General features: G+C 43.2%; 1 protein-coding gene across 1 annotated transcript in view; it reads right to left on the bottom strand.

Moving 5' to 3' along the window:
* The window catches only part of OTOG (otogelin), a 1239067-nt gene that overhangs the window by 357008 nt on the left and 858474 nt on the right, over positions 1-23585 (bottom strand). The window contains exons 40-41 of the mRNA XM_069625375.1: positions 20541-20735; positions 11670-11882 (exon numbers count right to left, since the gene is read on the bottom strand). Of these exons, the coding sequence (XP_069481476.1) occupies positions 11670-11882; positions 20541-20735 (408 nt within the window). The remainder of the gene's footprint in view (positions 1-11669; positions 11883-20540; positions 20736-23585) is intronic.

The following is a 23585-nucleotide window of genomic DNA, read 5'->3' as shown; positions in this document are numbered from 1 at the left end:
GTCATAGAGAAAACCCCTAAACCAATTAAGGGTCAGATGAGTCATCCCTTTTGGACTATGAAGCAGAGACAGGCGAATGTCATAATTCACAGTGTTGAAGACCACACTGAGGTCCAACATAATTAATAATGACATCTGACCATTGTCGGCCTTGACCAAAATGACATCCAAACAGCCCGAAGGGTGGACTCTGTACCATCCTTGGGGCAAAAGCCTGATCGAAAAAGATCCAGAATTCAATTGGTTTCTGTATAGTCCTGTAATTGCAAAGTAACCTTTTTTTCCTGGATATTTGCTATCCAGGATGATTTGGAAATAGGCTTAAAGTTATTCAAACTAGAAGGGTCCAAAGTCGTTTCTTTTATATAATGGCGAGATTAAAACATTCTTTTTATATTAATTTGTTTTTAACAACTGATAGTGTCATCCTGAACCCTCATGCATGAACTCGGTACTGTACCTTAAGAAAATGAAAGGTTCATATATAATGAGACCATTGAAGCCAATTGGGGGGCTAAATTGCTAGCTACAAAGACCCGTATAGCATCTAGCTGAGTAGGTTTTAAATGCAAAAGAAAAGATGAGAAAAACTCAGCCAAAGTTGATTGCAGCACAAAGGGAGAGCAACCCGGGGAGGTTTTGTCTATTTCCCACAAGAAAGGGACTGGACTTGTATTGGACTGAGGAGAGCAATTCTTTGTGTCCAAGTTCTTTGTGACTCTTGAATGACTGCTATCTGGATCAAGGCTATCTTCTTCACCAAGTATAACCTGGATGTCATTTATTTTGGAGACAGAAAGGGAATTAAAGTCTTGCACACATTTTTCTGAGGGAATAAGGGCAGGGGATGAGCAAGAGGGTTGAACAAAATTCTTGATGGTCCTGAAAAGTTCCTTTGCTTTATTGCTTGCTACCAAAATGTGCTCCTGAATGTAGCTCTGGAGGAAATAATCCTTTTCTTACAGGCTAACTGTGCTTTGTGGACTATCTCCAGGTAAACAGTACTGCAAGGACAGCGACAGTTTTTCTCATCTTTCCTGGCTTCTTTTTTTAGGAGCAGTAAATGTTGTGAATACCATGATTTAGAGATCCAGTTATATTCTACCTGCTTCATGGGAGCATACTGGTTGATGCAGCAGGTTGGCAAACCCTTCTACACACTTGGATCTAGTTCTGCCCAAAACACTCTAGTTACAGATCCCACATCTATGCCACTTGTGAAGTGAGAGGGACTTGTTCTGTAATTGACTACATCCTGTTACCAGTGGATTCATGGTCAATTTATGGTGAATTTGTGATTTGTCCTATGGTAGAAAGTTCCCCCAATTTACTTTGTCTGAGATTTAGGTGAGACCAGCAGCATAGAAGGTCCCACAGATCAAGTGTGTGTCCTGAATCTATCTAATAAAGTGAGGGTCAGGCAGGGACCAAGACTAGAGGAACATACATCGCAGTGGTTCATTCAAATGTAAGCAAATGGGGGGCTTCAGAAAATCTTAAGTGTTTGTGGGGCAGTATCTGAGGCTGGTCCAGTGACCAAGGTCAACATTGGACAGTTATATGATCAACTGATATCCTTCCTTCTTCTCTAAAGATAGGAAAGCCCATAGCATTAAGATGTCACACGAATCCGAAACTCTGGGTTGGTTTGATAAGGAATTTGCGATTCTGCAATCTGCAGTCAGATATGGTTGGGGTCTGAAGGAGGGTATTGTGATTAGAAACATTATAAATCCCTAATTTCACAAAAAAAGAAACATTTTGGAACTGTATTTTACAGAACCTGGTAAGAGCAACAAACAGAGATTCCAAATCCTTTTGGAGGGCTGTGACCCAGAACCTGGGTAAACAAGAATCCTGAGAGAAGCCAATATCTCAGAGGAGGAGTGGGTTAATCATTTCTCACAGATTATTGGGGCAACTGGGTTGGAGTCCCTTAGCTTTGCAGCAGAGCAGCAGGATTGCCAAACAATTTGAGTGGGGTGACTTCCTCAGCTGAGGCCTTCCCCCCTCGTTCAGGCCAGATGGCCAATTTGAAATGTTACTTTTTAAGAATGATAAGATCCACAAATCAATCAATCTGGCAAGAGATTTGGCCGCTGGTCCATATATGATCCCGAAAGAAGTATTACATTTTTTATGCAATTGGTGGGTTCAGCTATTTAAATGTGCCTTCCCCCTTTTTGTGAGAAGTGAGGGGTACCCAACATCATGGACCAATTATATAACTATATCCCTCTGTAAGAAAGGACCCACAAATGTGGTATCCTTTTACAGACCCATCAGTCTAATTGATATAGAATGCAAGATTCTCTCTTATATAATCTTACAAGAACTAAATAGGTAGTTAGGAGAAAATGCTATATTGTATTGGGCACAGGGTGGATTTAGACTAGGGCTCTCCACTGTGGATCAGGTCTCTGTTCTTTGGCCCCTGTCTAACAAATATGCGGTAGCCAAGAAGATCCCTCTTTATGACCTGTCGGACAGAGGGAGGTTATGGGTGAAGCTGGCACATAAGGGAAGTGATAGATCCCTGCACACAATCATCTGGGCACTTGGATTTGGCCTGACATGAACACTCGATGCAATCTTTTCATCTCCCCTTATAGAGAGCAGTTGTCAAAAGACCTGTTTGAGCTGGATTAAGGTTGCATCTTGGATCCTCTGTTTCATCTCATAGATTCTTACAGGTCTTTGTTGTCCAAACTTACAGAAATCCAAAGCACAAGAACAAGAAGGGCTTAGGAAGGTGAGCGGGCATGCCTGGCTCACTTAGGCTGAGAGGATATATTTGCAGCTGGCAGGCAGAGGTCATCAACAATATTTGTCTAATCTTGCCAATCCCCAAATAAGGCACCTCTTTGCTCCTGCTAAAGCGGGCGCTTTTTCGACTGCGATTTAATATGAAGAAATTGAATAGTTCACTTGGTCCAAAGTGTAAAATGTGTGTGAGGCGGAGGATGAACATCTCCCTAATTTCATTCTTTAAGGGCATGACCTACTACTCCCTTTTTAAGCAGTGAAGGCCACCTGGACAACTGAACTGCAGCACTGTACTTTCTCCAGGGCAATTTTGAAAGAGACATTACTAAATAAATTACAGGTTGTATTTGTGGGGCCAGGCAGCATACAGCAATCTAGATTGGTGGTTTCTGAGCCCAGGTTATACAGGTACTCAAGCCTCCTGGGGCTCAGAGCAAGGAAGTCTCTAATGTCCCCTGTTTCTCCCTTCTCTCCCCAGAAGTCATGATAATGTTCACTGTGTAAGTGTCTCCCATCATGATGGTGGTTATGGCTGTGATCTGTTTATTCAGTTTTGCGGTCATCACTGTTCCTTGATGTACTTTGTATTTGAATTACTACAATTTTATGTTTTTAGGGAAATTGTACTGAATGTATTTACTGGATTTTTCGAATGTTTTCTGTGCATGATTTGATCTTGCCATTTCTACTGTCATGAAACACTTAACCAGACAAAAGTGTAACAATAAAATAAAAAAAAGTTTAAAAATGCAATTTGAATGGTCATAATGAATCTATAAAACCAGAATGCTTAACATGCACATTTTCAAATTCACTCAATAGAATTATTTTACACATGTAAAAAGACAATGGGGAACATGAACATACTCAAAGCATTAGGGATAACAGTTAGAAGGTGCAGCAAAGTACAATGGATGGCCTACAAAATCACAAACCTCCTTCCTTAATGAACAGACTGGCTAGAGGAGCCCATCAAAGTTGGAAAGAGAGTTCTGGAAAGAGAGAGACTGCTGGATCCTATTTAATGAGCAACTGTCTCTTTGCTTCACACTACATCAATACCCATTAAGTATTGATGATACAACTTCTTTTTAACACCTTCCCAACTTGATGACCTTTCTATTCAGTTGACTCTACTCCATCACACTGGCCTTCTGGTCTCTTACACTCTTTATCCCCTATCCCTGGCTTACTCCTTCTGTCTGTACTCTTCACTCTTCTCTTCTCCATGCTGAGCAGCATTCGAAAATGTCCCAGTCTCTTATCTATTTTGAATCTCTCATCTGCGTGCACTTTCTATGATTCTTCTTTGCTTCTAAAATAGTATTCCTCGAATTTTACTTAAGGATTTCTTTTCCCATCCTTGCAGTCTTTTTCAGTTTGTTAATTGAATGTTGTCCCTTTCCCAAGCCTCCCTTCTCTTCCATTCTTCAAGTGACTTTACAAATGACTTTACTTTAATTGTAATTGTTTATTTGTAGAGCACTTATACACAAGTGAAGTGCTACAAAGAGCTTCACGGCGGGAAGGTAACAAGGGAGTACAGTCGTCATTCTTAGGCCTTGAAGATTCTGAATGATTTACAACAATAGCTAGCATGCTAGGCCAGAGGCATATATATTAGTGAAGTGCTTGACACAGAGTGAGGGAGAAGGGGCGGGGGAGAAGGAGAGTAACATACAGATCAATAAATTACAGTACTGGCCTGGCCACATGTCAGGTTGCTTGGTAGTTGTTCGTCAATGCGCCTATGCATGAGTATTTCAAGCACGCCCAAGCTAGCGAGGGGAGACAGAGGGAGGACCGGACAGACAGACTTGCAAGGCCTAGAACATTCAAAGTCAAGGAATGTGCACGTGCGCAAGACAGGAAGTGAGAGGGAGGGGAAGGGGGACAAGTGTGCCCAGTCCAGCATCAGCCTGGATTAAGTGCATAGTGGGTGACCCTCTCATGGAGCATATTGCAGTAGTGCCAGGCAGAGTGGAGGCCCGGAGGCATGTGCAAGACTGGTTGGGGAGCATGGTACCTGTGTGTCTCTGGAGGTGCACCAGGCGACCAGTCAGCTAACTGAGCAGGTTGGAGAGGAGAAGGAAGGAGGTAAAGTCTCTTCTTCTCACACTGTTCCATGTCATCTTTCTGCTCCTTCCTCTTCTTTTCCTCTTTTTCTTTTCTTTACAACACTGATACAGCCTGTTTTTTATTGCATGCTCATCCGTTTGCATCTCCCTTAGATCTTATTCCATCTTCTCTTATTTCTAAGGTCTACTATTCTCTTCTACCTTTTTTAGCATCACTTTGTTTTCTCTGACTTTTCCTGTCAAATTTAAACATGATATTATTACTCCTATCTTCAAAAAACCTTCTCTTATTTCGTCATCCCCAACTAATTTCTGCTCTTTTGCTTTCTCTCTAAGGTTCTTGAGAGTGGGATCTATGCTCAAGCATCATCCTATCTTGATCAACATTCTCTATTACCTCTTCATCAGTGTATTTTCAGTCCTTTCCACTCCAATGAAACTGTGCTGCTGTTTGCCACTAATGTACTATGTCTACAAGTCATTCTAAACTACCCTCAATTATAGTTCTCCTTGATCTTCCTTGGCTTTTTATACTGTTGATCCTTCTATTCTTTCAAATATCCTTAGGCATATATGGCTCAGTTCTTGAATAACTCCATTCTTATCTTTCTGATTACTGTTACTCAAGTTCTAGGACTGAATAACGACCCTTGCCTTGTCTGCAATCTATTTCTCTCTCTTTCCGATTTGGTGGTCCCCCGGGTTCTGTTCATGGCCCTCTTATTCTCTCTCGCTCTACACTATTCCACTGTATGCTATTATGTATTCATTTAATCTTCATGTCCTTTGCATTCTGATGATTTTCAGATGTTCCTTTTTTGACTTATTTCATTTTTCTCTTTGTACTTGCTTTCTCGCTAGTTAGTGTTTGATGACCTGCAATTCTCGTCACCTAAACTCTACTAAAACTGAAGTTAATTTCTTTGCTGCTTCTAATATTAAACTTCCTTGTCTCCCGCACCCCTTTTCTTTCCTCCTTCTGCACAAAACCTTGGTGTTATTTTATGATTCTACACTTTCCTCTTCTCTACATATTTCTAATACTGATAGGTCCTGTTGTTTATTTCTTTAATATGATATGATAAGTCATTTATAATGCGCCTGTACACAACTGTTTCTCAGCGTGACAAGACAAGAAGGGGGAAACAGAAGCAGGACAAACAAAGATCTTACTAGGCCTTGTGTCATTCAGAACAGGCAAGTGCGGGGACGAGGGGATGGAAGAAGTGCTAATGGGTGTTGTGGGGTGAGGAGAAGTGCAAGTGACTCAATAAGTTTTGCCAGAGGTTAGCTCCTGAGTTTAAAGAGAAGGGACTGCAGGGTTATAGATACACACCCTTAAGTGCTGAGGGAACCCGGAGGCAGTGCAAGGGCAACTGGACATGCAGGAGCCTAGGCCCGAGATTAGTGGTGGCCAGGTGACCAGTGTGCAGAGCTATCAGGGACACTAGTAGGGGAGAGGAAGAGAGAAAACAGAAGCGAAAAGGAAGGTCTTGAGTTGCTTCCGGAAACTGGAGGTGGTTCTGCTCAAGTTTGAGAGAAGCACAGAGGCTGTTGCAGACAAAGGACCCAGCCAAGGAAAGAGATCTGCCCCCATTCTCTGCTTCGAAAAACGGCTGACACTCAGAGAATTGGAGGTGGATGAGCAGAGAGCTTGGGAAGGAAAATGTTTAGGAAGAGAAAGTTGGAGGTAGTGTGGTCCCAGGTCCCAGAAAGCCTTGTGAACAATGCAAAGTGTCTTGAATTTGATCCTTGTAGCCACAGGGAGCCAGTGCAGAGATTTCAGAGCTGGAGAGATATGATCCCTGGGCGTGAGGCCAAGGACAAGCCTTGCAGTCCTGTTCTGGAGTTGTAAAGGTCAAAGTGTAGAGACAGGCCTATTTAGAAAGAGACTGTTGCAATAGTCCAGCCTGGAGAGTGTGATGCTGGAAATGCATCGGAGGCACAGGGCCTCCGTATCCTTGTCGTTTACTGCTTTTTATCGTGTGTTCTGTCGTGTTTTCCGCACAGGAGTTCATGTGGGACTCCTGGCGGTGCAGCTCTTTCTCTTTTGGTTTGGTGAACGGACCCGTGGGATACCCTTATGGCACCCATGGGCGGGGGTACAACCCTGTGCCCCTAGTGTATGTTTTTGGACACCTGTGGGTGCCCCGCAGAGCGGGGTAGGGGCTGGTGGCAGCTCCATGCTGAGTTTGACAGGTGTGCGGAGTATCCTCCATTTTGGGATACCCCGGCCCTGCCATTGGGATCAGTTGATTCCTAATGGAAAACAAGATGGTCCCGGACGGCCTCTTGCTTTCTATTACCCATTACCTTGTTTTCCCAAAGTCCTGGGAAGCCCTGACTCTGTCCCTTCCCCCTGACTGGCTGTTGGGTGGAAATGCCATATATGGTGTTGTTGTGAAGGCCCGGCCTGACTAGCTGGAGCCTTCCCGGTGATGTATGTTGTGGGTACCTCCTGTGGGTGGGACCTGGGTGAATAGAGTGTGTGACGAATATGCATTCTGTGTTGTGGGTGTCTAGTATCTGGTGGTTGACACAATGACTGAGACAACCCTGCCCGAAACCGGTATGAATGCAGCTTGGAGTGTTGAATGGCTCGGCACTTGTCCCAATACACATAACTTGTTGTGAGTGTCTGGAGAGAAGTGAATGGCCTGAATACCTCGTGTGCCTGATTGGCTGCCTGCCTGCATGAATGCCCGTTGTCGTGATTGGATGCTTGAGTGTGACCCAGCGGAATGAATGGGAGATCAACAGTATATCTGGGGACTTCTCACTGCTAGGAATCGTGTTCAGAAGCTGCAGTCCACTACGACGAGTAACTGGAGTAACTGACGCTTGACCTTGAAAGCCCGGCTGGACGAGAAGGAGTGCTGTGGCTCTCCCTCGCAATCTGAAGGCTGCGTTTTTCCAAGGACTGACCCAGAGAGGACCTGGTAAGGCACCCTCTTCCCGAGCTATGAGGGACAATCGTGCACCGCTGATCTTTGCCAACGCTCCCTGGTAGACAGACCTTCGACAGGCTGCCGACCCGATACGGGGACTGCTGCGGAATCTCAAAGAGAAGCCCTCGGACTGTTGTCCGCCACTGTCGATGACCTCTGTCGCTGACCGGAGCCGCCGTGCTCCCGTTTGCCTAAGAACTTTAATTGATCATTGGACGCTCTCGTCTGCATCGTCATCCGCTTGTCTCCCGCTGGAGAAGTGAAATAAAGCAGTTAGAGCTGCGGAGTCCTCTTTTTTAGGGGGATGTGTGGCAAAGGACTAATATGAATCTATAATGCAACAAGAATACCACAAAAACAGCTACCCGCCTACACACGTGCCAGGTGTGTCTAGTTGCACAACGTGCTACCTTTCATGTCGATCAATTATTTGCGACAGAAAACATAGAGAAATACATATTTTAATTCATGGATACAAAACACTTCTAAAAATTAAAAACAGGAGAGACAAAAATGCACATAACATTCCATAAGAGAGATTTTGAAACTCTTGATCCAAGCGAAGATATTCTACGATATAGCTTCATTTGCGGACACACATGTCCCGTATATGATGTTTTTCGTATTGTAAATTGAAGTTTACTTGATCACAAGCATTGTTGCTTCCACTCGAAACGAACGCGGGTAAGTGAAAGCGAACCCGGCAGTAACTACCCGCGTTCGTTTCGAGTGGAAGCAACAATGCTTGTGATGAATGAAGCTATATCGTAGCCTGAATTGCATCAAGGTTTCATTTAATAATAGGATGTCACCTTATTTGTGAGACTATTGTGAGACTATTGAACATATGGACTGGGCTTGTGCGATATATCTTATTTACAGGTTGCCCAGGTGGGGGGGATCTCCACTCAGAACTGTGCCTCGTGGTAGGGTTCAGTATTCTGCCTACTGTTTCAACCATCTTGCCTTCCTTCCTATCTCTATTGCTGGTTTCCTCGTTATTATCTGTGTGACATTTTAACCGTACAGTTGATGCACTTTAATGAGATTGGATAACATTAGTGGTACCACTTTAGAATTGTATATATTTATCATTCTTGACTTCCGAGTACAAAGTGCGTTGTTGTGATCGTGTACATACCTTTGAATATTAATTATATAAAGACTGTGTTTTCAGTAATACAGTGTGTGGACATTCCTTTGTGGGGGTTCGGGGACTACACTGTACTTAAGAACCAGCCTGCATCACCTCCTGAGAAGCTAGGCCTTGATTGCTCGTCCATTGCTACCTTATAGAGAATCTTGGCTGGGGTCCTCTGTGCCTCCCCTCTACCATATAGAGAGAGGAAGTACAGACACCCCCTACCAGTCTTTACAGAGAGGACCAGGGCTCCAGAGACAAGGAGCCTCTTGGGGAAAGTGAGAAAATGCAGAATACCTCTGAGGAGGTGGAGCTGAATGTGTGACTTCTTAGAGACATTGGAGATGTGAGAAAAGAAATAGAGGGTGTAGTCGAAAGATGACACCAAGGTTCTTAGCCTCACAGGAAGGAGCAGGAAGAGGGCCAAGGTGAGTGGCCAGAGAGAGAGAGGAAAGGAGGGAGCAGGTGCCCTGATGAGGAGGATCTCGGTCTTACTGGCATTAAAGCAGAGATCATTGGCAGCACACCATTCCTGAATTTTGGCCAGACAGTTTGGTATCAGAGAAGGAACAGAGGTGGATGAGGGGAGCATGAGGAAGAACTGGGTTTCATCCGCATAACACTGAACGTTCGAACAGAATGTAGTGATGCGGTGGGACAGAGGTGCCAGGTAGTAGTTGAATGGCCAGAGAGAAAGGTTAGAGCCCTGGGGAAGACCACAAGTAGAGAGAGTGATAGAAGAGGGGAAAGTCCCCAGTTGGACCTGGGAGGGTCAGTCAGTGAGAAAGGAGGACAACCAGGACTGGGCCTGACCAGTGACACCCAGATTGTCACTGAGGTGATTGAGCAGGATGGCATGGTTGACTGTGTCAAAAGCAGAGGATAGTACGAGGAGAATGAGGACAGAAGGAAGATTAAAGTCAAGATTAGAGAGCAAGTCTTCACAGGTGTTCAGGAGAGCAGTTTCCGTGCTTCTGGCAGCTCTGAAGCCAGACTGGTGGTCGTGGAGACAACCAACAGATTCAGTATGCAAATTAAGCTGGGAGATGGCCAGCTTTTCCAGGAGTTTGCCCAGGAAAGGAGTGACGGAGATTGGGAGATAGTTAGCTTGAGAGGAAGGATTGGCAGAAGGCTTCTTAAGAAGGGGGTGCACAAGGGAGTGCTTAAGGGAGAGGGATGGCAAAGGAGTGATTGCAGAAAGCAGCCAAGCCTGGTGCCAGGGTGTCGATGTGGTCCTTGATGGTTCTGGAAGTGCATGGGAGAACCTACTTTGACGAGACGCTCATAGATCAGCTTTGTCTAGAAACATTGTCTGGGGTGAGCAGGGGAAAGGAAGAGAAAGAAGGTGGGGAAGCAGCTGAAGATGGGCTAGGGGTGGCAGAGAGGAGGAAGAGGAGGAAGATGTAGAGAAAGAGAGAGTGGACAGGACGTCCTGAATATTAGCAAAGCTTGCTACTTTCACTAATTCCATGAAGCAAAACTTCTTATCTCTTACCTAGTCTTTTCTCATCGTGATTATGGTTCTGCTCTCGTTTATTGTTCTTCCTGCTCATGAATTTGCTCCACTTTGATCTTTTTATAATTCTTCTATCCATGTTATTTTCTTTCTTTCCCCTTGTAATTAATTTAGGACTCCTATTACTTCTCGTCATTGTCTTCTCTTTGATACCCATCACTTTCATTTTCTTTGCATTGTTTTTAAGTGAATTCAAGGTTTAGCCCCTCTGTATCTTTCTCCCCTTGTCCCCTTTTACACCGTTCACATGCTTTGTACTCTCAATCAAACTTTCTTCTGTCGATTCCTAATGTTTATTTTGCCCAGTCTCACTTTCCCTCATTCATTCTCCTGGCTCCTAAGCACTGGAATGAACTGCTCTTTCACCTCAGGAGTGTTTCTTCTTATTCTGCTTTTTGTTCATCACTCAAGAAACATCTTCTTTCACTATTTCTCTAACAGCATTTTTATTCAACTGTAATTGCGCCCATTAGATTGTTCTTTTTTCATTTTGTACAGTACTCCAGAAAAGGCGCCTTTTAAATCAAATAAATACAAGAATAGAACTGTAAAGTGAGTTTTGCGATGCACTGTTGTAGTGTGCGTTTCGAGTACATTTGAAGTCTTAAGAATGTTGTGTTTGAGAAATATTTAATTTTTACTATAAGTTTGAAGTGACCTTAATGTTGGCTTTCCTAATATATGTAGAGTTCACTTTATTGGCTGTTTATGAGTGTTTCTTCGTAATGTGAATGTTGGCATTTCCAATGATTGTAGACGTTACGGGTTAGGGGTCGTATAACAATCACTAAAAATCACAAAAGAGCACAATTTCAAGATATGCAACCAGAAATGCTCTATGGAAAATCCAATGCATATTATTTTTGCACATTGTTTTTAACATGAAAACCTTCTTGTAAATTCACCACACCATTCCTAAACAAGTGTTTGCATTTTGCCACAACGTGTACATATTTTGGAGTGTCAGGCAATAAACCTCTGGACCAGCACTTTGGGCCCCGGTCTGGAGGGAGCTCAGTAGGCTAAACATGAGCATTGCCTTGTTTAACAATATATTTAAATACATCAATAGTGCAAGTGAGAAAACTGAAGATTTGAGGGTATGGCAAACGTATTGACTTCTAGAAAGTATACCTTGATCTTGGCATTTGGTTGTGTGAAAGGGGTGACATTGGAACACTTGATATGTGAAGGAAGCTCTGAGGGTGAGTGATACGTACCACAGATCTTTCGTGGGCAGCAGGTTTGGTTATCATGAACAATGATGGCCATCTCCCCATAACGCTCACATTCCAGCTCTTGAACGTCTGAGCAGGGGTATTCCACTGGAACCACAGTGCCATTGTCTACACATTTTTGCATGCAGCATCCACTAGATGAGGTCTTCCAGATTTCTCCCAGGGCTCGTGGGATTCCATAATTATCAGTGCAGGCTGAAACATTAAAGGTATTAAGACTATAAACAAATGTATCTTTTTCAACAAATACATATCCTAGGTAAAGGGTAAGTCAGAAATGACACAAAAAAAGTCAACTGCAGGTTGTGAAAACATATAATGCAATAATAAAATAGCTTTTTGATCTGCTTTGGCAGTATTTAAAAAAGATTAGGATGGGTTACAAATAAAGAAAGTTTATCACGGTTTCCGACCTAGCAATGCCTTTTGGGAATTTCTGGGCTCGGTCAAAGTTCGATGGCAACTATTTTAGTACAGCCAAAAGCTGGAAGATCCATTTTTAATATGGGTTTGCATTGTTTCGTAAGTGCCTCATATCTTCTGAGTTAGATACGATTCTGAGAACGTTGTTTTCATATTGGTTGGCACACAGCATTATTTCGTAAAAACTTGGCTGAGAGAAGTGTACAAAACACTGAAAAAGGCTGATGTCTCCATTGAGTTACTACTCTCTAATCCAGACAAAGCAAATGCAAAAATCTATTGTTTAGACTGGATAGAAACTAGACGAATATGCTTGACCTATAAAAACACTGACCTTTATAGATTTCCCCCCGAAAAAGAGTCGGATCACAGAATCATAACTGATAAGATCATCGTCCCCAGCTTTTCATCAGAGTTATCTTCGAATACGCTTTAATCTGTGTCATACCAGAGATGTACTCGCTACACGTAGAATGTTGGCACAAACCAGTAACTTTTGTCACTTTTGTCAAGATCATGAAGTTAAAGTGACGCTAGAGCATTTAATATTATGTTGTCCTGCGTTGACCGCATATAGAGCCATTCATTTGCCAAAATACTATTCATTTGTGAGCCTTTTGAATGATAAACAAAAATGGTCTTACATAGTATGCTTCTTTTATGCACCAGTTCAAATTGCAGTGGTGAATTTTATTAACATGTTAAAATTGAGTGAATGAAATGATGTTTGGATATTTTGTCAATGGGTGATCATGTTAAACAATTGGAAACGCGTAAAAATCTGAACTTGTCAATTGTACTCATTGAGTAGGGTTTATATGGGGTGAAACATTAATGTTTTAATTTGTTTAAATGTATTAATGAATGTCTATGTGTGATTTATTTCCTATATATGATGATGTTTTGTTTTCTTTAAATGATGAAGTTTTATTCTTTTAACTGTATTTGTATTTTCGGAAATTTGAAAAGTTGATTAAATTCAGCTATAACAAATAAACACATCATCCACTAAAATTGGCCACAAAAAAACTGTGAAATCTTTCGAGTTGTGAGGCCTATGTATGAGATGGCAATATGTACTTAAAGAAAAATAAAGAAAAACAGATTGAAGTTTCAATATAACAAAGGTAAAGGGCTGAATAAAAGATTCCCCGTCATAAGCACACCCACAACTAGCATTCTGCACATGCTTTTGAAAAATGGATTGATCTTTCTCATGGTCACCATTTGAGAGCTACAAGATTTTACTTAGATTTTGAGGTGTAGATCTAACGAATGGAAGAGTTACACCTGGAAGGCTCTGTGAAATGAGGGTTTTAACCAGAGAGGGGGGCAAAGTTAGTTTTATGAAATCTTTCCTCACCCACACTTGGTAGAAAGAGGTGTCTAGATGTTTAGGAGACATTAGTCCAGGGCTTCACAAGTGTTTACCCTTAGTAGCTATTTTGCTTAAGGTTTTGTGTCATTTGGAAATGAGTGCAGTGTTATGCTGTCCAATGAATGATTGTCCAAAGAATAATGGCATCTACATGACATGCTATGGGTGAAGGAGATACGCCCCTTTTGGAAATGAAAGTAGTAAGTAGATGCTAGCGAAGAAGGATACACATTGCGAATTTCACTCTGTTCTGGTGGTTGCCTTAGAATGCTTGTTTAGCAAAGAGTACATCTTTTGCAGAGACTGTTTCAACAGCCCATCAAGATGAGCTAATCGCCTATTTAGAGTGCCAAATGCAGGCCATGAATGAGTGGGACGCAGAAAGCACTATCATCAGCAAAGGATAGGATGTTGCCCCAAATGTTTAGCAGAGTGACTTCCCTACGGATCCCTGGTCTTCAACCTGATTCTATGGGACCATTGAGATTGGATGTTTCTACAGAATTCTCTAGTACAGCGTTTTTCACTTGCTAATAGGTGCATGATGTGCTGGTATGCTTCCAGTACCGTGCCATTTAGGTTTGATTTTTGAGGAGAGGTTCATGTTTACTATTTGCAGAGCATCTAGACCGGAACTCCTTCTCCGAGGGTGCACTGATCGCTACTATGATCAGAATGGGGACCACACGGGGTGACATCTTTCAACTGAGATGGTATAATACTGCAAGGAGAGGATCTTGTTCTAATGACGTCCACAAACGCTGGTGAGAAAACGGCAGCCATCATTATTGTGGTTTCATGTCTTATGTGACTGTTCGTGTGGGGGTCAGAGAGGTGAACCTCGTGGGGCTAGGAGTGTGCTTTCAAAGACATTTATCTGAAAGATAGCCATGTGTGAAATGATGTTGCATAGCTTCTCTTGCTCCACCACACATTGGTTGGGCTAGTTTTCAAAATGTCATGCAACAGTTCTTATGGTTAATTGATCACTTGAATAGATCTGCTTGTACACTTCTGTTTCTTGTAAATTATGATATTTTTATGATTATAGTTTGACGTTATTTTTTATTAGTCTCTCTCAAAATGGGAATGTATTGATTGGCTGTTTTTCTGGTATGGTGGCAGATAGTTTGGGCAAAGAATGTGTAGTTTTCAATGCACTAGCCTGGTCCTGACAGGATGGACCATTTATCTATGAGGGCAGTGAAATAATGTACTGATTCAAGCAGTGCTTGACAGAAATGGCTAGTAGATCATGGCTAGTAGATCCACGTGGAACTGTCTGTTTGGTGAAGAATGTAGCATTTGTTTTAACACTGGGAATGTCATTGTTGATTGCATCTGAATGGTCTATTTGTGTTGATGCTGAGTTATTTTAAAGAAAGTGAGACTTAAGCAATATACACTCCAATATCCACTGCTAATTTGGGAAAGGTCTCAAGGTTGCTTCACCAATTAAGGCAAGAGGATTAGACTTAGTTTGGTTCTGAGGTCCCGAATGCAGCCGTCAAGGGCGTTCGGTCATGAGATAGAGACCTAAGGCTCTTTGTGCTGGTGTGGGATTGGGTAACATCTCAGTGCAGATACGTTTAAATCGAAAGATTGCTTGAGTGGGAAGCATTGTAGTATTGTAAAAACATCAGTGCCATCAAACGTCATCTTCACCTACAACATTAATATCATATTCTATAACTCCTGCTTTATTGTAGTATTCCACTTTACAACGTTTAAAATGAAGAACATTAAGTGATTGTCCATCTATTATAGAACTGGAGGTGGTACACTTGTGCACACCAGTAACAATCTCTCCACAACACCTCAAATGGGCGAGTGAGCCAGCAAATATTTGAATTGTGATTTATCCAATAAAGCTCTACGCCCACTCCCAGGGTCCACTGGCAATGTCCATTAATTTGGTACTGTTGAGACGGCAGGGCCTACCCCAAAACAACTCAGAATAAAACCAGCAAGAGGCTGGTCCCTCTGTTGGTCTATATCTGGGGATTGTTTTCCAGGATCGTCGGCGGATTTGGAGGTGAACCAGGCTCCATGGATTTGTCTTAGGGAAGCTCCCACACTTTAACATTTACATCCGATCTTCTGGTCGACTGGTGGGTACGAAAATTGACTTTTCCTAATCCTAATGAGTTCAGTCTTCTCTGCCCAGCAGGAGGACACTCTATTCTCGCAGGTAATTCTTCTGTGATATGGCCTCTGAGCACTTCGCAGCCAGCAACATGCAGAGCTCAAATGTGAGCACTCGTCAGATTGCAATGTTTGCATTTGTACAAATGGAGTAAAATCAATGTCTACGGACCGGAAAATATTTTAACTTAAAGGCAGAGACATTTGTGATCTAGTAATAGGACTATTGCTTGTGCCACTCGTAATGCATGGCAGTGTATTGGTTAGCAGTAACTTTACCATTGCTTTATTAGATAAAAAGTACTACTTTGAAATGTGAATTTAATTTTTAGCCAAGCATGAGAATAATCGTAAACATTAAAGCCAGAGATTTAATGACATCATGTGAGCTAACAGTGTGTGAAAACAACTTAAATAACAATCCTACGGCCTCATTACTCGTCTGGTGGTAATTCTGCCAGTGCTACCGGCGGGTTGCCGCCAGACCGTAATTACAGCCCCAGTGGCTCGGAAAGTCAGGAGCCGGTAAAATGTAAGTCTCCATTCCCATAGAATCCAGTAGAACTCTATGGGAGTGGGGACACGGAAGCACCACCATCATTGCTGGTCCGATAGCACAGCAAGGAGAATGCTTGCTTTGATATCTGTGCAGAGCCTGCTGACGCAGGTTCAAATCCCAGCAGGGCCAAACTCAGCCTTTCATTCTTTCTAGGTTGATAAATGAGCACCAGACACTGTGGGTAATAATAAACAGCGCTCAGATACCTGAGGGTTTGTAGCGCTATATAAATGCTAAATTATTACTGCTAACGGTGCCAGTGCTTCTGTGACCGGTCAGCCTACTGTGGCCGCTGTGTGGATAAGACCTGTCTAGCACAGGGCCTCTGACCTGTAATGTGCCGGTCCGGAAACAACACTGCCGGTGAGTTTACCTGCACCCTTGTTTCAGGACTGGCAAGGTCGTAATGAGGCCCATAGATGAGAAACCAGGCTAACAAATGCAAAAAGGCACCTGCAAAGAAATAGTTGTTTGTTATTCAGTCTCTCCAATTTACCATGATGTTTTGATTGAATTTTGCTTCCATTCATTTGCGATTGTCCTGTTGCACCACCTTGCGGTGAGAGTGATTGATAATTTAGCTTGGCGGATTCCTGACCAACACGCCACTATTCCAAAGTGACATTAGAGGATGTTACCACTCTTTTCAAATGTAGTAGGAATAATACTTAGTAGTTGCCACTGCCCCATTGAACTATAGGTTTGTGTTTGTTTGACATTTTACTGTGCTTTCTACATTAAGGGCTTGAGTTGTTCTTTATTTTGATGACATTTTCTCTGACACACCATCTCTTTGCAAGGATCAACCCCCTGTCTCCTATGTAATATTTTCACTTTTGAGCGCTTATCAGCCCTCACATACATCTGTGCTTCCAAAAGGATGTTGGTGTGGGTCTTCTTGCGTGTCCCTCTAGTTCACCCCCGAGTCACTTGGTTTTGCCTGACATGGCGCTTGGTTTCCCTTTATTTGCCAATCTTCACCCTAATGCACCCCATTGACTGCAAGGTGAATCTGCGAGTTAAGCTCTCACACGTGACATGGGTGTGCTGCCTACAGTCCCAGATGGAAATCCTGACAGGCAATCGCATCCCTTCGTCCTTCCTAGGCGGATAAAGTGAACTGTTTGTGCACCACTTACACACACATCTGCAATGCACCACCTCCAAATACAGATGGTGCCAATAAGTGACCAACCACACAACCTGCGCAACATGTGACACTTCCACAGAATGTGGACTGCCGTGTCCTGCACAGGGAATTGGAACAGCACCATGACATTGAATCATAATAACACATATGATTACAGTGTCTAGACATGGGGTGAATCCGATGAAGTGCTAAATGAAAATATGAAACACATACATTCTCATCTACGGGACATACTCCCTCCTTATGGCTTTCTCTTTTTCCTGTCCTCTTAGGACTTTTCACTTCTGCCGAGAATGACTCTCTTCCCATAAGTGTATCTTTTTCCCTCTTTTCTTTGTTCTCTCTCCCAGCTCCTCAATTTATATGACCAATCAAACTGACCTGTATGCCCTTGACTTGCTTTCTGTCTCTTAACTGATGTCTTTATTTCCTCCCCTTTTCTGACACAGAATATAAGCACTCATGACTCCCTTTCTTTGTTGGCAGGGCTCCTTCACACGCCCATCTCCATCATCATCTCTATTTACTTTGCTTCATTGTCTTCAGTCGTGGCTGCTCTGTCTCCCCTCCCGCTGCAGCATCTTCTATCTCGTGGCCCTCTGCTGCTCTTGTAGCTCTCTTCATTGCCTCTCTGTGGCTCCATGAATAGTCCGGTCCTAGCTGAATTGTGTCTATGCACTTATTCTGCCTGGGCAGACTGATTATCGTTCAGAAACTCAAGGGCTCTGAATGACGGTTGTTTTCTCTCCCTTCTTCCCTCCCACCTTGAGCGCCTTGAAACACTGCCTTGTGTATAGGCGCTATAAAAATAAACATTACCATACCATACCATTCTCTTCCTACTCATGACGCTCAATCTCAGAGTCTTCACTATCTCTCTGGTGAAGACTGCCTTTCCTTCTCATGGCACCATCTTACCTCTAATGGCTCTCGGCATGCTGGCATGGCACTCTCCCTCCTCATGCCTCTGTCTCTCCCTACTCTTGTAGGTGTTTCTCTGCCCAATGGCACGCATCTCTTTCCCCCTCACGGTTCTCTTTATGTCCAGTCTCTTAGCTGTATCTACGCCTTCTTCTAGCTTGCCATAGCTCTTCTCATAGTTCTCTATCCTGTCTCGATGATACGTCCATGTTTCCATTGCTCTTCATGTCCTATTAGATGTCTTTCCTCGTCAGCATTGGTGTCATCTATTCTCATGTTTATGAACCCACTCCCATAGGTCTATAACTCCCTTCATGGATTTTGGTACCCCTTGCTTTAACCCTCTGAGTCCCTGCTTCTGATTTCATAGCTCTCTATAACCTTTCACATGGACATCCGACAATCATGCATTGCCCTTTCTGCTATCCCATGGGTTCTCTCTTTAATTAGTCATGCCACAATATCTTCTAAATCATTCCTCTGCTGCATCCTCCCTCCTTTCTCTATCTCTTCATGCATGTCTTTATTTATACCCTCTCTTATGGCTGTATTTGAAGTGCATGTGTCTCTGTCACATCTTTCCTGACCCATTCACCCCTCTCGTGACTCTCTTGCGTTTCTTATGTCTCACAGTTCACCCTCCACTTTGCTGCATATTAATCCTCCCTCTTGCGTCAGTCTCCCAGCTTGAATGGCTCTCTGTCTCCTATGGCCTCTTATTCCTTGAATAGCACTGTGCCCTATTTAATGGCTCTCACTCCTCTTTCTCACTGCTTTCTTTCTCCCATCGCAGGTTTTTTTTCTCACAGCGTATTCTGTCCTCCGCATCTCCGTTTCTTCACCCTCTCTCTAGCCTTCCATTTGTCCCTTTGTTATATCTCTTATGTTTCCAAATTCCATTAGCACCGGCAGGGGGAAGCCAGCCAATCAGGTGGCTCAGAACGTGGGCTTTAACCGCTGGTGTATGCCTGCGTTCCAAGCCGCCTGACGGCCAACTCCCCCGCCTCCATCAGTCAGGCTTATAGGCCCTGGGTCGATAACACCCGATCCGGCCCGGCGGATTGGGTGTTAACACCACAGTTCATGACCCTCTCTTACCTTTAGTTTCTTCTCTAATGTCGCATTCTTGTTTGAACATTGAATAGTTTTCTTACTGACCTCTCCCTTTCTCTGGGTCCCTCTCTCTCTCTTGGATTTCTAACCACACCTTCAAGGACCTCTCTCTTTGCATAGGTCCCCCATTCCTCTATTGTAATTCCATCTCTCGCTTTCTGCTGGCTTTCTCTCAGTAGCATGCACTGTATCCTTTCTAAAAGCTGTCTCTAACTTTTCCTATGTCTCCTTAACCAAGGTTTTGTCACTGGTGCCATGGCTCTTTCAGCCAATTACTTTTCTCTGTCTAGTCCCTCTTATTGCTTGAATTTGACATCTCAAGAATTCTCCTCTACCAATCGCGTCCCTCTAGCCCAACAGTTATGTTGCCTCATCTCACGATGGCCGCCTCCCTGCTACTCTAATGACACTGTTCTTCAGCCCCTCTCAAGACTGCTGTATTGAACTGTACCCCACTTATGGCTCCTTATTTTCCCTCTTAACATACTATATTTTGTCCTTATCTTGGCCATTTCTTTTCTCTCGTTTGCATTCCGGTTCCACTATTATGGCTAAGCACGTCCTCTTTCATGCCTTAGCCAGCCTGCCTGCTGATGGCTTCACTGTCCACATTTGTATTGGCCTGTCATACTGCCTAAGTGTTTTCATCCATCTGTGGCAATTTTTATTGTACTGCATATTGATGGTTCCCAATGGATCTCCTTTCCAGAACAGTTAGAGGGGGCACGTTTACACCTATAACATGTAAAGCGACCCCCTGACTTAAGTCACTTGCCAAATCCTTGTGAAAAGGGTGAGACCCCCTTCTCGTGGATTAACCAGGAAGCTGCTTGCACCAATAAGCATGGGCTGAATATCTTAATCAATGTAGAAATGGCGGTAACACACCCGCCTTCTGTTTCCTGCCGCAAAATATCATGGTTTTGAATCTCCCAAACGCACCAGCTAAATTGTGTGCTTGATACCACCTTACCTGAAAGAGTTGCTCAAACGGCCTAAACAGGAAAGCATGCCGCCTCATCCTTCATCATAATTTCACGGTGTAATCATTTTATCGTACAGTACATATATTACACGTCATTCCCACCACTCGAACTATAATCTGGCATAAGGACGAGTGTAGGATTTTACTCAGCAGCGGATACAGTACACATCAGTACCTACCACACTTCTCCTCCGGGATGCAGTGCGCGGTGTGAGTGCGGTGAAGGAGGTTTCCTTCTCCACAGACGCAGCCTTCTGTTAATACTGAACATGTGTCAGGCGCTTGAAAACCCAATTCATTACTTTGGCAACTTCTTGGAACATCACAGACGGTCAAACAAGACCGATAGATAAAGTGTTCAGGGCAGGGGAAGGCTGTTGGGATATAAACAGAAATATTCATGCTTCGAGATAATTAATATGCACTACACACATCGTTATCCACTGTTATATAACATGCCTTTTCATACATATTAATGTAATTTCCGCACAAAATGTATCCAGATAAAAGAGGTATACAAACGGTACAGATGGGCATGCCTTTACAATCACTGGCATGCTATTACATCAGACTATACGTCCGTGTTCTATCTGTAAAACATACATATACAAAATTGAATAGCAAAATCATGGATTTGGGAGGTTACTCCCATGAGACTGGATGTGCCTGATTTACAAAGATTTTTTCAATAAGCATTCCCATTGAACACACGTGTTTAGTGCTGGAAAATGAGCTGTAAGAATGACGTAAAAAGCTGCTTATATGTCACTCATTGATGTAACATGCTCATCAAAAATGAGCTCCATAGTGTATAAACGAGCAAATTTACTTCAAATTATGTAACTATGAGCACAAACACAAGCACACACACATTGCAGTTTTCAAAGAACGGAAAAGGGTCCCCACGCATAATTGAAGAGCCGCACATATAATTCCCTTTAAGCAAGTGCAATGTGGCATAGAAAATTGTTACCACTTTCAAAAACGACTTATTTATTGAACCATTTTAGTACATGTTGTATTAAATAAAAGAAGGTTACTTACCGAGAGAATTCTCAGGTCCCAGCAAAATTAAAAAACGAGGTTAAAGTCGGTCCATGCTGAGGTTGCCTACCCCTGGTCTCAAGCAGAGTGGACACAAATCCTTGCAGCGAACGTAGAGACCACCATCAAATATCATCTCACCGGCGCTGGAACCTGGGACCTGGGTTTACACTCAGACCTCGACAACAGAGGGATCGTCCCCGTGAGCAGTCTCATTAGATCTAGAGCCTGTGCCCTGCAGGCAATGATGTGCACAACTCTACAGATTCAGTTTCACTCGCACAGAATGTGTGTCCACGTGTTTTATGCCATGGCCTTGCCTTATTAATTACAGTTTTTATATCGTGGTGCCACAAATATTATTTGGTGAAACCTAAGGTTTGCCCTTTCAATCATCACTATCCTAGCACTGTATATCTTCCCCCTTCACCCATGTCCTTATAGAGTCAGGGAAAAATATATTCACCAAATAGCATCTCCAACACAACCTCGCTGCCTTTGAGTTACCACAATGCACTGCTTACACACAGATTAATACATTGAAAATGAGTGAAAACCAAATTCAGGGATTCCATCGAGCCTATCCTGTTTCCATACCCACTGCATCACCCACAGGCCTTACATCTTCAGTTTTAAATCTTTCATTGGGTGGTTGTTGTTAAGTCTCTACTTGACACCCAAATGCTCCATAACTCAAGCCTGCCCATCTGAGGTTCATGACTTGTGGTCCCACCTGAGTGACGCCCTTCAAATGCAAGTTTGAGGCTTGAGAATTATAAATGTCCTTTTTTAATGCGCTCAATACCAGCATGTGGTTTCTAAGCGCTGGGATCGGGATTCGAACCTGTGTTTCACTGTGCCTGTCTTGGGAGTTTGGTGACAGAAACTCGGCCCAGGGGACATGGCCAAAAATCCTTCTTCCTGACCAACCCATCTCCTGCAGTGACCCTCCAAGTACAAGAGCTTTAAACTCTCAACATTCTAGAGAGCAGGGGCTCCAGATGCACTTTCCCCTCACTGCTTAACCTTTCATTGGTAAGAACATTGTGCTTGAGGGAGAGAATGTGAACTGTGTAGCGCTTCAAATGGTGACAGTGGACGTCACTCGGGTTTCATTGCTCATAACTGCATGCCTTTGAAGCACCAAGGTGGCAGTCATAGCCAAGTGCTTCTTGATGTTCTTCTTGATGTGTTTGTATGAGTGGAAATGACTGTACACAGCAACGAACTACCTTTCCACTACAAAGGATCAGGCTATTAGCACTGGAACTTCTTGCTTTATCGGTGGGCCACCCTCCCATCAAACAGGGACATTTGCTGTCCCTCCCCTAAGCAGTACAATTCTTCCAACTGCAGACTTCACTTTCTGAAAAGTGCAAGGAGTTGCTATACAAAATTAAAGTGTTGAAACATCCAGTTTACATCACAAGGTACCATGCCCAATTATCTGCAAAGCCTTCTTAAATTGACCCAGTGTACACACCTACATCTTCATAGTCTGATGTAAACGATTACATGCTGTTGTGTGCCTCATGGACACCACTTTAATTATATCTTCATCAAATAATGACAGGAGTCAGTCTGCATGTCTGAACTCTTTTATTCCCATATCATAACTGACTCCTCTCCATTCCATTCCTTCCCAAGTTCTACCCACCAAACATTCCACATTCTATTCAGCTACAACACCTTCCCCTTGCTTATCATAGAAGATTCAGCCATCCAAGATTCAGCTACAACACCTCCCCCTTGTTCACTCTCACCGTCAGTCTGACAGTCACCTCTAAATTTGTTCAATGAGATGTACAGGCTTATGTATAGTCCTTTGAGGGCGCCCACTGCCAGTCAAATAAGGTGGCAAATGTCCCAAGTCTTTAAGGGACAGGAGACTAACAAGTTCTTCACTCCTCCTTTCCCCATACAGTTCTCCATTTGAGACATCCTGTGACATAAGCCTAACAGGTTGCCCATTTCTCCCATTTCTTCTTCCAACTCCTCCTGGAACATTGCATGAAAGAGTGAAACATCTTTTATCTTCCCTGTTACTACACCATTCTCTCTCACAACAGTTGCTATGGGCCTTTTGACAGCCATGACTGTTACTGATTCTGGGTCACGACTGGATCCCACCTTTCTTTGTTGTTTTTGCCTACTCAGTACAAATTCACCTTCATTCACTG

This window comes from Ambystoma mexicanum, chromosome 11, assembly GCF_040938575.1.
Source record: "Ambystoma mexicanum isolate Mex_15411 chromosome 11, UKY_AmexF1_1, whole genome shotgun sequence".
Lineage (NCBI taxonomy): Eukaryota > Metazoa > Chordata > Amphibia > Caudata > Ambystomatidae > Ambystoma > Ambystoma mexicanum.
Note: the sequence above shows the minus strand (reverse complement) of the source record. Positions and strands in the feature narration are given on the sequence as shown.